We start from the raw sequence: 14,250 nt of genomic DNA, 5'->3' as shown, positions 1-14,250 counted from the left end.
CTTTTGCGTGGTCCCGAAATGTCAACTTGTGGCTCTCAATCTGATGAAGGCAGGTGGCACAATGAGAGAATCAGACAAGAGTTTAACCATTAGAATGGCTGCTAAAAGTTGCTGGCTGTGCTACTTACCAGGCGTTACTATGTATGAAATTCCTTAGGGTAAAGTTTTCATAAAAGATTAGCGTTCTACTTTGTCTTCACTTCATAAACTTCAACTAACAGATTGAAGTAAAGAAAAGGTCACACATAGATCACACAAATCAGAAAATGTACGCTTGTTATACCTTTAGATCCTACTTGACAGATTTAATACGTTTTTATAAATAGTGCGCTAGTAGAAAGACACTGACACTCACCATGATGCGACCTCCCCCGGGAACATGATGAGCATTTTCCAGGGATCCGATCTTAGCCTGGGCTTTGTCTTTGAAATCCAACTTTACGCTCTCTATGCGCACGTTACCGCCCCCTATAGGGAAAAACCAGAGCAAGACTAAAAAAGGAACTTTACTCTAACGGCTGACTCCAATCATATTTTGATTTATTATAAAAACATTCCCAGTGGTGTTTTAGTTTTTAGACAAAATGAAAAACTTGTATTGCTTCTTGGACATAGTTTCTGCAGGAGTTCATCAGAAATTATTGAGTTGTGGGTAGGGACATTAGTATGGAGTAACCCTGGGCTCCAGATGACTGCCATTGGGATGGCTGCAGCCACAGGCTCTGCTGCCGACCTCTCGAAACTCCAAACTCACATAGGTTCATGCGATAACCCGCCATTTATATAGTAAGCACAGTAACCCCCACTTTATTTTCAGGAGTTCAGCTCTGGGGTTGGGCAAAACTCCGGCCAGATCGCAGAGGTCAAATGTGATCGTCTGCAATGGGATTTCCTCTCGCACTTTTAAAGTTTTGTAAAGACTCCGGCGGTCGCACCTGAGCTGTAATGCTTGTCGTGGGCGCCTAGGGTAAGACTGCCTTTATTTCCCATCATCCCTTTGTTTACAGTCCCTCCTGCTAACATTAGCAGAGCAACAAAAATGGAGAGCAGTTTGTCTGCAAGTGGATACATCAGAATGGAGATTGGATATTTTATTTAACAACTACAAGCTTTTTCAAATGGCATTTTTTGTCTGCTCATGATTCACAACAATTTGAATAAAGACAGAAATGCAATTTTATTCTTAAATTACTGTAATGATTCTATGCTTAAGTTTTGTTATGCTTTTGTCATGTTCTGCTTTTCCTGTCAATCTCAGCATGTTCAAGTTAATTATCCACAGCTGTTTTCATTTAGTTAATCAACCTCTGTGTATTTAAGTGTCTGGTCTTCAATTCATCATCGTCAGGTCATCAATACAGCAGCCATTCTGCCGCTGTATTGGGTCTCCATGGTTTTTTTTTTTTTGGTCATTTTTCAGTTAATTAAATATTTTAAGCTTGGTCTTAAGTGTATGAGTCCTCCTCCACCACCATATGACTTTATACATGTCCTTCATCATGAGAGAAATGCATATTAAAAACACAATTTTATTGTAGTTTAAATACAGCTGTTAAAAATGTACACCAGCAGGTGGAGCTGCAAACACAATAAAAGTTTCCAGGATAATTTACTTTTCCAGATTTTCTAAATCCCACTTTTTGTTTGAATTTACCGAGTTTATCATTTTAGTATTATTTTATAAAAACCAAAAAACAGAAAAATAAATTAAAAATAAAATCAAGTTAAATATTTGGCCTATAAAAGTCTTTTTGTTTGACACATAAAGTTTAACCAAAAGTAGCTTATTGGCCTGTGGATTTTATTTTGAAATTTTCACAGCAAACTCTTTCCTCTTTTATACTGAAACATATTTTAAAGATGAGTAAATTAAGGAACTGGGCTTGTATAATTGAAAGCCCCCACGTCTACCAACCCTTTAGAAGATAAAACAATCTGGACTTATCAAGCTGTCATTTCCGGCTCATTTCATTAAATCAGGAACCTTTCCACTACAGCCCAAATTACATTTACAGCTCCCTGCAGGTTTCATGAAAACCTAATTTATCAGCACCCCACTTCACACTCACATAACCAAGGTAAAACGGCACAAAACACAGCAATGCTGCCAGGAAGAAAAAACACCTCCCACAGTCGGCCACCTGTGGACAGACCCGTGGAGCTGTCAATCCACATGCAGTTCACGGCTCGATTCCACCGCTGCTGTTCTTCCAGCTCGCCAGGAAGCAGAGGCTTTGTGTGGGAGCTGCATGTGACTGGTTCTCAGGTGTTCACATGGCATGCTAAATACTTATTTTGTCATTAAAAATAAAGTGAATTCTATGGGAACAAGCGGCACAGCATCTGGAACTTCTAAAGAATGCTTTCCAAAAGTTATATTAAGTCTCCTTTAAAATTTTAATAATAAATCCAGATCCTACTAAATATAAATTGCTTTGTTTGTCTTACTTAACATTTTTTTTCTATTTTGAGCTTTGATTATTTTTATCACGTAAAACCGCAACTAAAATAAAAATTTTTAGTTTTGGAATGTGGTATCAATAACTGGATTTATCCAGGTGTCTTTTTTTTCTATTTTTTTCTTTTTTTCATTTAACCCTCTGATATACACATAATCTGTGCATTTTCATGAACGCATATGATTTGAAATACTAGTTTACATTTGATAATATGTTTCAAGTTTGGCCAATACTTCAAGAAATCCTTAAATATATTAAGTTATTTAGCTAAAATAATGTTTTAATGTTAATATCTATCAACTTACACTATAGTAAAATGTAAATACCAAACTTGAAACTAGAAGCTACATAATAAAGCTAATTTATTTGCTACTTTTTTGTAAGAAAAAATTTAAACAACAATTTTAGAGTTTAAGGCGTAACTTTTTTGTATCATTTATTTGGTTTCTTGGGAAATAAATTCAGAATAACTTAAGATTTGTATTAAAACCCACCGCTAATATCTGTTCCCATGAATTGTCAAAACTGCAATTTCTTTAAAGATTTCTATGTTTTCATTGAGATTATGTATAGACAATGTAGTGTAATGTAAACAATAAAGTGGCAGTAAATTACAGTTAAAAGAAAGTAGCATGACACGAAAAGGTTAAAAGTTATTTGATCTGTCTGTAAACTGGTTTCATTCTGCTATTTCCTTAAGACCCACTCCAATGAAAACTGTTTTTTTAACACATTCTTGAGGCATTTTTCTGACGATGGAGGACATATATTAACAAAATTAAGATTTAAACTGTTTCTGAGTATTTTTTTTTAATTCAAGTCATTGAGAATCGAGAGTTGTTTCATAAAAACTACAATTGGCAGGTCCCAAGCTCCATTCTGATCCATCCACTTGTAGACAATATTGTCGCCATTTTTGCTGCACTGGTAAAGTTAGCTTGTGTTGTGAGGGGCTGTAAGTCAGCTGGAGAGAGTGTAAACAGATGGGTGATGGGATATGGAGGCGGACTTAGTAGAAATTCTTACTCCCGCTATGCAGAAACCATATCCTACAAAACTATATATTTTTTTTTTGCCTAAAAATGTCAAAAACATAATTAAAAGTCTAATACTTTACCTGGTCGATGGTGTATATTGTCTAGAGAGCCACACTTGGAGGTCACATGACTCAAGTCAATCTTCTTGTTCTGGATTTGCACCTAAAAAAATGCACAAACAGGAAACAGGGTCACAGTTTGTTATCTATCTGAACTCCTCTTTGCTGAAAGACAGTATGACTTACAAAACCTTAACTTCTAATGGAAGTGAAAAGTTAGATTTTTTTTCCCTTTTTCTTCAGTTTTCAACCCAACACTCTCTAATTGTGTGTCATTAGCAAGACAGAAGCTGATGTTACATAACAGCCTTTGTGTGCAGCTTGGAGGAAAATTGCCAGCGCTACACTTCAGCCACTTCCTGATTAGAAGGCATTCGGTCGGATTACAGAAAACCATATTTGAGTAGAAAAAAAATCTAAAGCGTCAAAGCTTAAAGATACTACATAAACAAAAATAAGTGATTATTAAATTTCAAATGAGATTATGAAAAAAAAAATAAGAAAATGGCAGCACTCTTTAAAGCATGTACAAAGAAAAAATGGTCGTAATAGAAAGCTTTTATGCCTTATAGCTCCTCACCAGTTATGACAAACTTAAATTTGCCAGAAAAAATTCCATTGCGGCCTAAAATTAACAATTTTAACAAAAAAAAAAAATGGGAAAAAAATATGCTGTTGATTATGTTTCAATAAAACAGTAGATGGCTTACTGTACTATAAAAAATGAAAAAAATATTTACAAAAATATATTGATACCATTGATTTATAATTATGATATTTTATTAATATTGGCTTTCTAAGCTTTATTAAAAAAATAATGAAGCCTTCGGTAAAATGAGGTCCAAACGTGGAGGTCATTTTCCTGTGTGGCTAAACCAAAGTTGCATTGTTCCCTTTTATTACCAGTCTCACACCCCTTTGTGTGCCTCTCCTCCCACCGTGGCGAATTGTGAGTCACCAAATTGCCACAGAGACACTTTTGCTTGTTAGCAAATTGCACATCTGCAGAACTACGGGCCTTTTATGTCTCTGTCAAGTGCCGAAGGAGGAGACGGCGAGGCTTTGGCATCATAAGTCACTGAGCACAAACCGCACGGAGGAAAGAGGCGTCGATGAAGAGGAGTGATATGAAGAGCACTCGCCCTGCTGAGTGAAAGCTCCACACACAACGAAAGTGGGAGGGAAACACTTAGACGCCAAAGACAACTGACCACCCACACGTCCCGATTTGTGGCAAAAACCAAATCCAGCTTCACGTTGGAGGTGAAACCCTGCAGGGATGTGAAGACAGGCGTGCTCCTACAGCTTAAATAATCTCCTGATATCCAGGTTTGTTTGTTGTGATGTGACCCCGCTGCCCTGGATAAACAGTGCTCTGCAGAAACATTCACTATCACAACAAAATTACTGTGTGTGCTGCTGAACCAGCTCTGACGGAGCACTAGAGCAGCAAAATCCACGTCTGATAGACTCACAGCCACACCTCTGAAGTTTGAGTTTTAACTAACTTTCTCCATCATCACATTGCAAGATTGAAACATTTTAATATGTTTGAGGATATTCTGGTTTACTGAAATGGACATTGACATGTCCGGCTCTGATTGTGTGGAGGAACAGGACAGTAACAAAAAGGTCACATAGTTTTTTGATAATCAGCGATAAAATGGGAATTAAATATAAATTTTAAATTCAACAACTACTTATTTTTGCAATTCCACATTGTAATTTACACTTTAAAAGAGAAATTTAATTATGTTTCTGATTTACAATTGGATTCAAATAGAAATTGTAAATACATTTTTATGAGGGAGAACCAAATCCAGGACGTAGTCATGACAGCATGACACATGTAGTGGAAAGTAACCAATCAGAGACATGGACACATTCAAGAACCAGTTTCTTTTTGTACCTTGGCTTTAAAGTCCCACAACTTTAAGGAGAAGCCGAACTATTCCGTTTATTGCAATCGTAGCAAGGAAAATAGAATGAAAACAGAAAAGGTACTCGATTTCCCGTTCAAACATCTGAAATGAAATGTATTTTTGAATCAAATGAAGGATTTCCAAGATTCGGTCCAAAAATATATTTGCAAATGAAATTGGAAATCCAAATCTAAAGTAGGAAATATAAACTTCAAATATGAAATAAAACTACTTTTGGAAAAAAGGTCCAAATTCTATAAGGTTTAACAAATCAAAGACTTTTTTAAAATAATTTCTCTGTCAGAGAAAACATCCTCTTCAAATAACCAATCTGTCTCTGAGTTTCTTTAAATACTTCAATAATTGCATATTTAAAAAAGCCATTGTTCTTGAAATGCATTTAAGAAAAATGAACTTCAGAAAAGTCAGAATGCATTTGTTGTATCTGTTTTACTTCTATTAAGCTTTAAAGGAATAATGTTTTTTTCCAAGTAATCTTGTTTTCATTAAAAGAAAAAAACTGGAAATAAACCTTTAGGAAAATAATTGCAGAAACTGCTAATCCAGTATTAACTAATACTGAATAAAACAGATACTAAAGGTAAACTCCAATACCCAGCAAATTATTATTTATTATTATAAGTCACTTTCATTAAGAAGAACGTCGATCGATTCCAAAATCCCAATTTTGAACTTTAACAGTGGCAGATTATTGCATTTAATTTGAAAACCAGTCAAAGAACAAGAAACAACTTGCTAAAACATAATGACAAACAGAGCAGCAATTGAATTACTCCCAAACTACCCAAACACTTCTATGCACAAACACAAATCTGACTCGGAACTATCTCCGCCTCCGACTGTACATACATTGGATCTGCGGGCAGAGTGCTTCACATTATCCTCGGAGTTGCATTTTGATAGCGACAAATGACCCATGTCCAGCTTCTTGTTTACAAATTGAGTCTACGGAGAAAATAAAAAGAAAGTGTTGACGTCTTACCTAGAAGTTCAAAATCGTAGACATAACTGTGCTGAAAGTGATTGCTCCAAGTCAACAATCTTTAGGTCTATGCTTCATAACCAACTTTTATTCTCCACTTTATTTTAGAAAATAATGATCAAATAGGATATTTTATTAGCACGCTCCTCAAAGAAAACAAGCACAAAACAATGTCATGTGATCCTGTGATGTGGTGTACCAGCAGATCTTGGGTCCAGGTCACACTGTGTGCTGCCAGCAGACAAAAAGAAAAGGAGATGAGACGCAGAACTTTCTTCCACACCAAAGAGCCCCTGTGTTTGGTCTCTGCTGGAATGTGCTGGTCCTTGTTTTGCTAAGAGGACAACCAGTGTGCAGGTCAGTGACAGTGAGGCTGACAGGCAGACTCACAACTGCAGCAGCAGCTGCTGTCTAGGGAACTACCACAACCTTGGAGTTGACAGGGAGGCACAAATCACAGGGCAGCTGGACTTTAAAAGGTTGTTCTAGAAGACTTTTACTGCTTATCTGAGTTGTTTCTTCAACTCTCTAAAGCTACAATCACACGGGGCTCGGAAACGCGTGTTAAAGCAACCAGTTCCAATGAAAAAATGTCCAAAGTAATATCAAATAATATCGAAAATGATAAATAATATGAATAAAGATAAGAAATAGGGGCCATAGATAAGAAATAGGGGCCATAATCTTTTTATCCTAGTTTTAAAAATAGCATGTAAATTATTCCGTCTTGTGTTGTCCCAAGATGGGCGTAAAAAGCAGCGTCTGATCACGGACTAACCTCGTGTCCAAAACAAAAATGCCGTCATTTTTTAATAAAACAGCTAAACCCGGCTCACAATACATCCGATTCGGCTCCGGGAAAGCATGGAACTTGTATTCATATTTTTGTCTTATGAAGACTTAAATGTACACGTTTTGTGTAACAAGTTGTGAAGACCGGGGTTGTTTGTCACAATGGCGTAATGTTTACAACACAGGGCACGCATCCTAAAGGAAAATCAGTTGAACTCATCCCATTAGGGACTCGGCATCCTTTATAAAACACAGAGGTACCAAAAATGTGAAAGTAAATCATGGAGGAGAAATTACTAATCGCAGTTTGTGCCCTGCCAGAATTGTATAAAAACAAGTTTTTCATATCGGAATAGAACTGTGAAAGAAAAAAAATCTAGAACAAAATTCATAAGATTTGAATCGCTTAAACGTTTCGCACGAAGTCTTTCCAACTGTGATTGGAAAGAATCCTGCAATAAAGCTACCTGATAATGATGGAGAATCCTCACTGACAAAGGAAACTATGAGAGGCCGTAAGAGACGTATTTCATACTTGCTTTCGTACACACTATCAAACTCTGATAGTGTGTATGAAAGCAATGAATTACGTCTCTTATGGCCTCTCATAGGAAAAACCAGTTATTTGCCTAATTACCCCAGAAAAACTCCTGACACTTTTTAATGTGTAACAATCTACATTCTATCTAAGTAAGATAGCATGCATATTTGAACTTTATTTGTGTATTTATAAAAAATATTTAAAAAGAATCATTTAGGTAACTCCTATAAAGCTGAAACTCCAGTTTTCATCATCATTCTACTACATTTCAAAGCAAAATGGTCTCAAAGTGATGGGAGGAACCCTTATGAATTATAAATGCACGTCATTTTGCTTTAAATGAGCAGATTAAACTAATTCATGCATTATGAATCGAGTCCTTCATCTGTTCTCGTCGTGGTACGGAGGGTTTGACGAGTTTTAGGTGTCATTGTATGAGAGTTGCTCATCCTATTAGAACCCTTTTTGTATTTGCATTTTTATTTTGTTCCAGATATTTCTTTTAGAAGAAGAGCTGAAAAGAGGGTCATGATTCCACTTTTGGGACAAAAAAAACGTCTTGTCCTTTAGGCAAAGCTTCTGACTGATCCTCAGAGAAAACACCTGCGTTCCCTCCAGTACTTTTATTAGGTCTTTGTACCTTCAAAGAAAGCTTCAAAGTAAAACTTTATTTCCCCCAGCTCAACTATAATTTCTCTTATTTTGATGTAGAAAGTGACTTGGCTTCATTGGTGAGTACAATAACAGAGTAGATAAGCCAGCGGAGTAAAAGTCGTCGGTTGTTGGAACAACTGTGTAACTGTCACGTGGAACTTGTTTCCAATCATGTCAATTCCCAACATGGAGAAAAAACAGCTAATTTGCCCTACAGATGACAGGCCAACATATTTTGTGGCTGACAGCGCAGAGACATCAAGATGCCACACAGTAACAGTCCTAATGAGGCCATCGCTGAAGATCTGATGACCACACACACATCAGTGTTTTCATCACAAACTCCAGTTAGAACAAGACATTTATCAGGCTGTGAGATGAACGCCTGTGATGCAGATGCTGCGGCGCAATGGAAACGAGACTTCACAAGCTGGCAGAGCTGTCATCCCAACTGCTCTCAGTTCCTCTGCTCAGCGGGACATCACATTTGTCTTAGCAAATTTATTTAAAAACATGTTTAATAGTAGTTCTAGTGACTTTGACATAAAAAAGATACTTTCATCCATTACTGACATGTAAAGGAACAAAAAGTTTACAAAATAATATTAAAGCCTGGTGGGTTTAGAGTATCAATTATTAAAAACCCTGAGGTACCCCAGATACTATTTCTTTCTGAGCTTTCAAAATTAATTTGACAATTAGTTTTTTGTTTGTTCATTTTAGGTACAATAACAGCAGCCAAAAAAATAATGTGAAAAAAAGAATAATTATAAATAATAAAACTAAAAAAACGGAAAGAAAAGGAGAAAAAAATAGGGAACAAATTTGACCCTGTGGGCTCTCTATAGGGTTAATTATTAAGTCTAAATGTTATCTATTTTTTTTCTAGAAATTAATTATTTTTAATTTAGAATTTCCTATTCACATGAGTTGAGGTGTACTTGTTTTTTTTACCCTGTTGCTCCTTTTTTCATATTTATGTCTTACAACAAACACGTTTAGAAAAAAACAAAAGAAAGAACTACAATGAGGAGGTGGAAGGAAAACAGAGGAATATGGAAGAAGTCAGGAATGAAGGAGCAGGTTTATGTTTGAAATGAAAAAAATGTTACCTGTCCTCCTTTGGGCTGATACTTGATGTTTTCTGTGGAGCCAACCTTGGACTTGATATTCTTGAAGTCCGGAAGTGGTTGGTTGATGATGCGGAGCTGCTTGGGTGTGGTTGCAGGGGATTTGGGTGGGGTGTGAAGAATAGCTACTTTCCTCTCCTGGCAAATCAAACTTAGGGAGCGTGGGGTCCCCCTGGAAGATGAGGAGTAACTAGGAGGCGTTCCTGGGGTGATGGCTGTGGAGCCTGGAGTGCGTGGGGTGGAGTGACCGCTGCGAGCTGAGCGGGAGCGCATCGATTCTGTTACTAGCAGGGTGGAAAACACACAGACAGCAAGGTATATTAAAAAATAATTCCAAATATTGACTTTACAGTATATTTTATTTATACGGTTTTAAGGTAAGCAAATATGTTGATAGAGTTTTTAGAAGTCCTTACCTGTCATAGTGGGGGCTCGTCCTATCCTGTGCTCTGCTCTCATCTCTGTACGTAACGCTAAAAACAGGAACAAAAAGACGAGTTTAGTCAATCCTCATCTAAATCTCAATTTGCAATAAATAAATAAATAAATATTTTTTTTGTCATAACTTAAAAACATTCACAAAAAGTGGTTAAAAGGTAATATGTTCACAAAGTTTGTTTTACTCGGAAACAACAGTACAAAATGCTATACAATTCACAATGTTGATCAACTAAAAGATTTTCCGAATGTAGATTCAAATAAAAATAGCAATCTTAAATAAGAAAGATAAACATGGAATGAATAATGATTTTAGTTTACATAAGGACCTCAACTGGTAAATTACCATTTTAAAATAGCTAACATTTTTTTTATTTTTTCATAATTTCATTTTATACAGTATAAATGTGTACTTGTATTTGAAAAGAAGGCTTTTTATACATTGTACATAAACAGGAAAACAGAATATAACTTAAATTTACTCCTTAAAGACTGATTCTGATGAAAATCATGTTTTGTAGTTTTTAACACGTTATTTTAGCATTTTTTTCTGATGATAGAAGACATGAATAAAGTAAATGAAGCTTAAAATTACATTTCTGGGTATTTCCTGATTCAAATTAGTGTGAATCAGGAGGAGACACAAAAATGTTGTTTGAAAAAAATGTGTAGTTGTTTCGTACAAACTACAATCGGTGAGCCACATGCTCTCTGCTCCGCTCCATTCTGATTTTTCAAGACAAACAGATCCATGAACGTCTTTGTTTTCCTCGTCTGACCTGGGATCCGACACAAAGCTGTACATTCGATATTATTTTTTCTAGGTTGTGAGGGGCTGAGAGCTAGTGGGAGAGAGTGTAAACAGATGGATGCTGGGATGTGGAGTCGGGCTTACTCGACACCAACAGTTCCACCAACAACTCAGAGGGAAATTTCTGATGAACTACTGCCACTTTGTAGAAAGTGGCCAAGAAAATAGCATTTTTTTTCTTTGACTAAAACTAAAATAGATGAAGTGGAAATGGGATTTTCACACTTTTTTTTTTTTTTAAACAAAATACTTTTTTTTCCATTTCTGTTGTAGAAGTTTGGGCTTGATGGTTCATGCCACTTCTCACTAAAAAAGCTTTTTAAAGTTTTAACAAATATTTACAGATAAATCATTTGGAGAAACCATCCCTTTATATTTTATCTGTCAACTAAGTACCTTTAAATCCGTTTCTTAGCGCAACTTTTTAAAAAGACACATTGTGTGACAGCACTGTGGAAATAGAAATGAAGAGCCTACATGTCGGTCGACGGGGAGCCGTGGAGCCTGAACTGGTGACAGAGGTGGAACTCTCCTCCAGCTCAAATCGGCGAGCCAGATATGAGGCGTGGCGTGGCACCGAGGACCTCTTAGCCGGGCTTCGAGATCCTCCATCCTAACGTTCACAAAAAGAATGCAACATTACCTGTTAGCCTGTCGACTTTAGCAAACGTCCACTTGAATAAAACCACAACTCCTAGAATCACATCAACAGCCTTGCAGCCACATACCTCCATTATGTTACTCTTTAAATCTGCTGAGCCATGCAGTTTTGTCATTGGAAACTGAGGACTATCTAACCTGGCAGCAGGAGCTCTGGATATGTAGCTTGGAATCTTTGTAAGAGTGAAGTGATGGGGATGACACTGAGGTGGTGCGTGGATGGTTCCATGATTGAACAGCAAACACAAAAATAAACAACATAACATGTAAAACATCAATAAACACAATTACTCGTGATCTATCTGAGATGACCAGTGAAATCCCCACACTAGATCTAAAGGGTTTCCTTAATAAATGCATCCTTTTCTTATTTCACCCAAATAAAAATAAAGAAAGCAAAGAAAATACGACACATAAAGAACCAATAAATGGAGTATGAGAAGTAATGGATGCTGTTTTCCCGCCACAAAGACTATTTACCCCTAAAGGTGCGCTAATAGATTGTTAGCAGGCATTTATGCTCTGCTGTTAAGAGAAATGACATTCAAAAAAAGCAAAAACTCTGGTATTTTTGACACAATAACTGTCATTACAGCAGTGGAGGAGTAAAATGGAGTCACGACCGCGGAGAAATGTCACGGGGGGATTCAACTCCCACTCAATAAAATAAAACACTTAGCTCTGTCTTTCATAGCTGCAGAAAAAACAACATTTAACATGCCAAATAAATTGTTTTTATGCCATTGTTTTACAAAGTTTGAACAATTATCATAATTAGAAAGAAAATAAATTCAACTTTGTGTTAATGAGACACAAAACTTCTTGACTACTACAGTAAAACTGACATTAGACCAATAAATAGATTTTAGTTTTGAGTCCCTTCTTCTTTAATAATTCGCTCTTTTGTTTTCCTTTTTCTTGATTGGCTTTAACACTAAGCATCGTGCTGTGCCGGTTAGCTGTACTCACCGATACTCTGTCACGAGACTGCCTGGCAACGCTAAGAGGCCGGCGACTGTCTGGTAGAGTCTCTGAAGGACAAAAAAGCATGGCACTTTTGAAACCTTCAAGTGTTTTTGACTATGAAGAACCACATTTCTATTGGAATATGTAGAAAGAAAGCAGAAATGAAGAGACACTTCTGGTCTTCCTTACACCTTTCCTAAAAATGTGTTTGGTGAGGCTCTGTTGTTATAGGATTATCTTTATGTAATGGAATGCATAAGAAGAATAGCTGAACATCCATTTTATAAAAAGATCTTTATATAACATAACTAAAAACAACAATTCTAAGCTATTTTTTAGGTCTCTGATGTAAATAGAACGGCTACAAGTCATTTTAAATGAATTCTCTGCCGAACTACCTGTGCAAATCAGTAAAGCTGATTCACTGTGGCGACCCCTGAAGGGTATGCTGAAAAGTGAACACAGAACTTTTATTGAAAAATCTTTATTATTTTACAAGTTTTTTTTTTTTTTTAACCTGCTGGAGACGCTCAGGTTGTGACCACATAAACCACAATGCATTGCATTGGAACTATTTTTCATGTGAAAAAAGTAATTTAATAATTTTCTATAAAGCATCCAAGTTTTCATCATCAGAACAGAGTGGATTCATACAGTCTTCGTAAAAAAACTCATATTATTTTGGTTTTTACTTTAGGAAATCGGTGATGTCATACTTGCCATTAAAAAGCAAAAAAACAAGAAAGAAAAGAACTGAGCATGGTGTCCAAATTGCTTTTAAAATCGAGGACACTAGATAGATAGTTTTTTAGTTGTTAAGGATTAGGGAGACATTCAGATATAGCCTCAATCAATTTATTTTTAAATTGGTTATTAAAGGGCAAAGCTGCAAAGACTTGGAAAAAGTTTTAAAAGAAACTGCTCTGTTGCTCAAAATGAACTAATCTGAAAAATAGTGGAAATTTCTGTCTGTCCTTAATTTTGATTAGATGTTTCTTCCAATAGACTAGTGATATATCTATATATATATAAAATCTGACTGTAATACAGTAAGTAGACCAAAGGGGAGCAGGTTTGGTCTTCTCTGCTGAGCGCTGAAGCACAGAGCTTTGACTGTCGTCTGGACTCCCACTGAAAGTGTCCATCAGGAGTTCAGCACAGGTTGACACACTTTTTAGATACCGATGAGCCACCAGACTTGGACTTTGAATGTTAAACCTCTTCAAACAAAAGGCTAATATTGCTAAAGATTGGAAATGTATTGAGGTGTCCTATTTTTTTTTTTTTCTGGGCACAACCATATGTGTTTCCTGAACAAATGTATCCATAAATGAGTATTTTAATTTAGCATTTCTGCTTCTGCCAGATTCCGTGGGAGCAAGTGGTTTCCGGCTTTGTTCTTCAAAGACTTGGCCCATGAATGCACACATAATGGGGGATTTAGAATTATGTAAGGCATCTCCGGAACATAATCTAACTGGGGCAATGTGGGAGTGTATTGGGCTTTTTTTATCTGACACAAAATTCAGTCTGTCAAGGGAATTTAAGCTAAGCTAACACTTTGGGACAACCGTTTTATTAGAATCACACCTATGAATGTACAAAGAAAAACAGATTATTACATTTTGAATGAAACCAAACTGAAGAATGAAAACATATATATAAAAAAAGGATTGTACATTTTTTGCTGAGAAAAATTTGTAGTTACACCTACACAAGCAAAAAAAGGTGCTGAAATGATGTTTGTATGAAAACAAATTTAAACATTAACTTTTTTT

The 14,250-nt window shown here is 36.2% G+C and overlaps 1 protein-coding gene across 8 annotated transcripts in view; it reads right to left on the bottom strand.

Moving 5' to 3' along the window:
* map2 (microtubule-associated protein 2) overlaps positions 1-14,250 on the bottom strand; it is a gene marked incomplete at its 3' end in the record, with an annotated part of 45,964 nt that continues 31,714 nt past the window's right edge. For 6 of the 8 annotated variants that reach the window (XM_024287225.2, XM_024287224.2, XM_024287230.2 and 3 more), the window contains 8 exon segments: positions 1-40; positions 356-468; positions 3,577-3,658; positions 9,580-9,881; positions 10,014-10,070; positions 11,324-11,459; positions 11,575-11,709; positions 12,476-12,537. In XM_024287225.2, coding sequence (XP_024142993.1) covers positions 1-40; positions 356-468; positions 3,577-3,658; positions 9,580-9,881; positions 10,014-10,070; positions 11,324-11,459; positions 11,575-11,709; positions 12,476-12,537 — 927 coding nt within the window. 8 annotated transcript variants of the gene reach the window in all.

This window comes from Oryzias melastigma, linkage group LG21 (genome assembly GCF_002922805.2).
Source record: "Oryzias melastigma strain HK-1 linkage group LG21, ASM292280v2, whole genome shotgun sequence".
NCBI lineage: Eukaryota > Metazoa > Chordata > Actinopteri > Beloniformes > Adrianichthyidae > Oryzias > Oryzias melastigma.
This window is presented reverse-complemented; position numbering and strand designations above follow the sequence as displayed.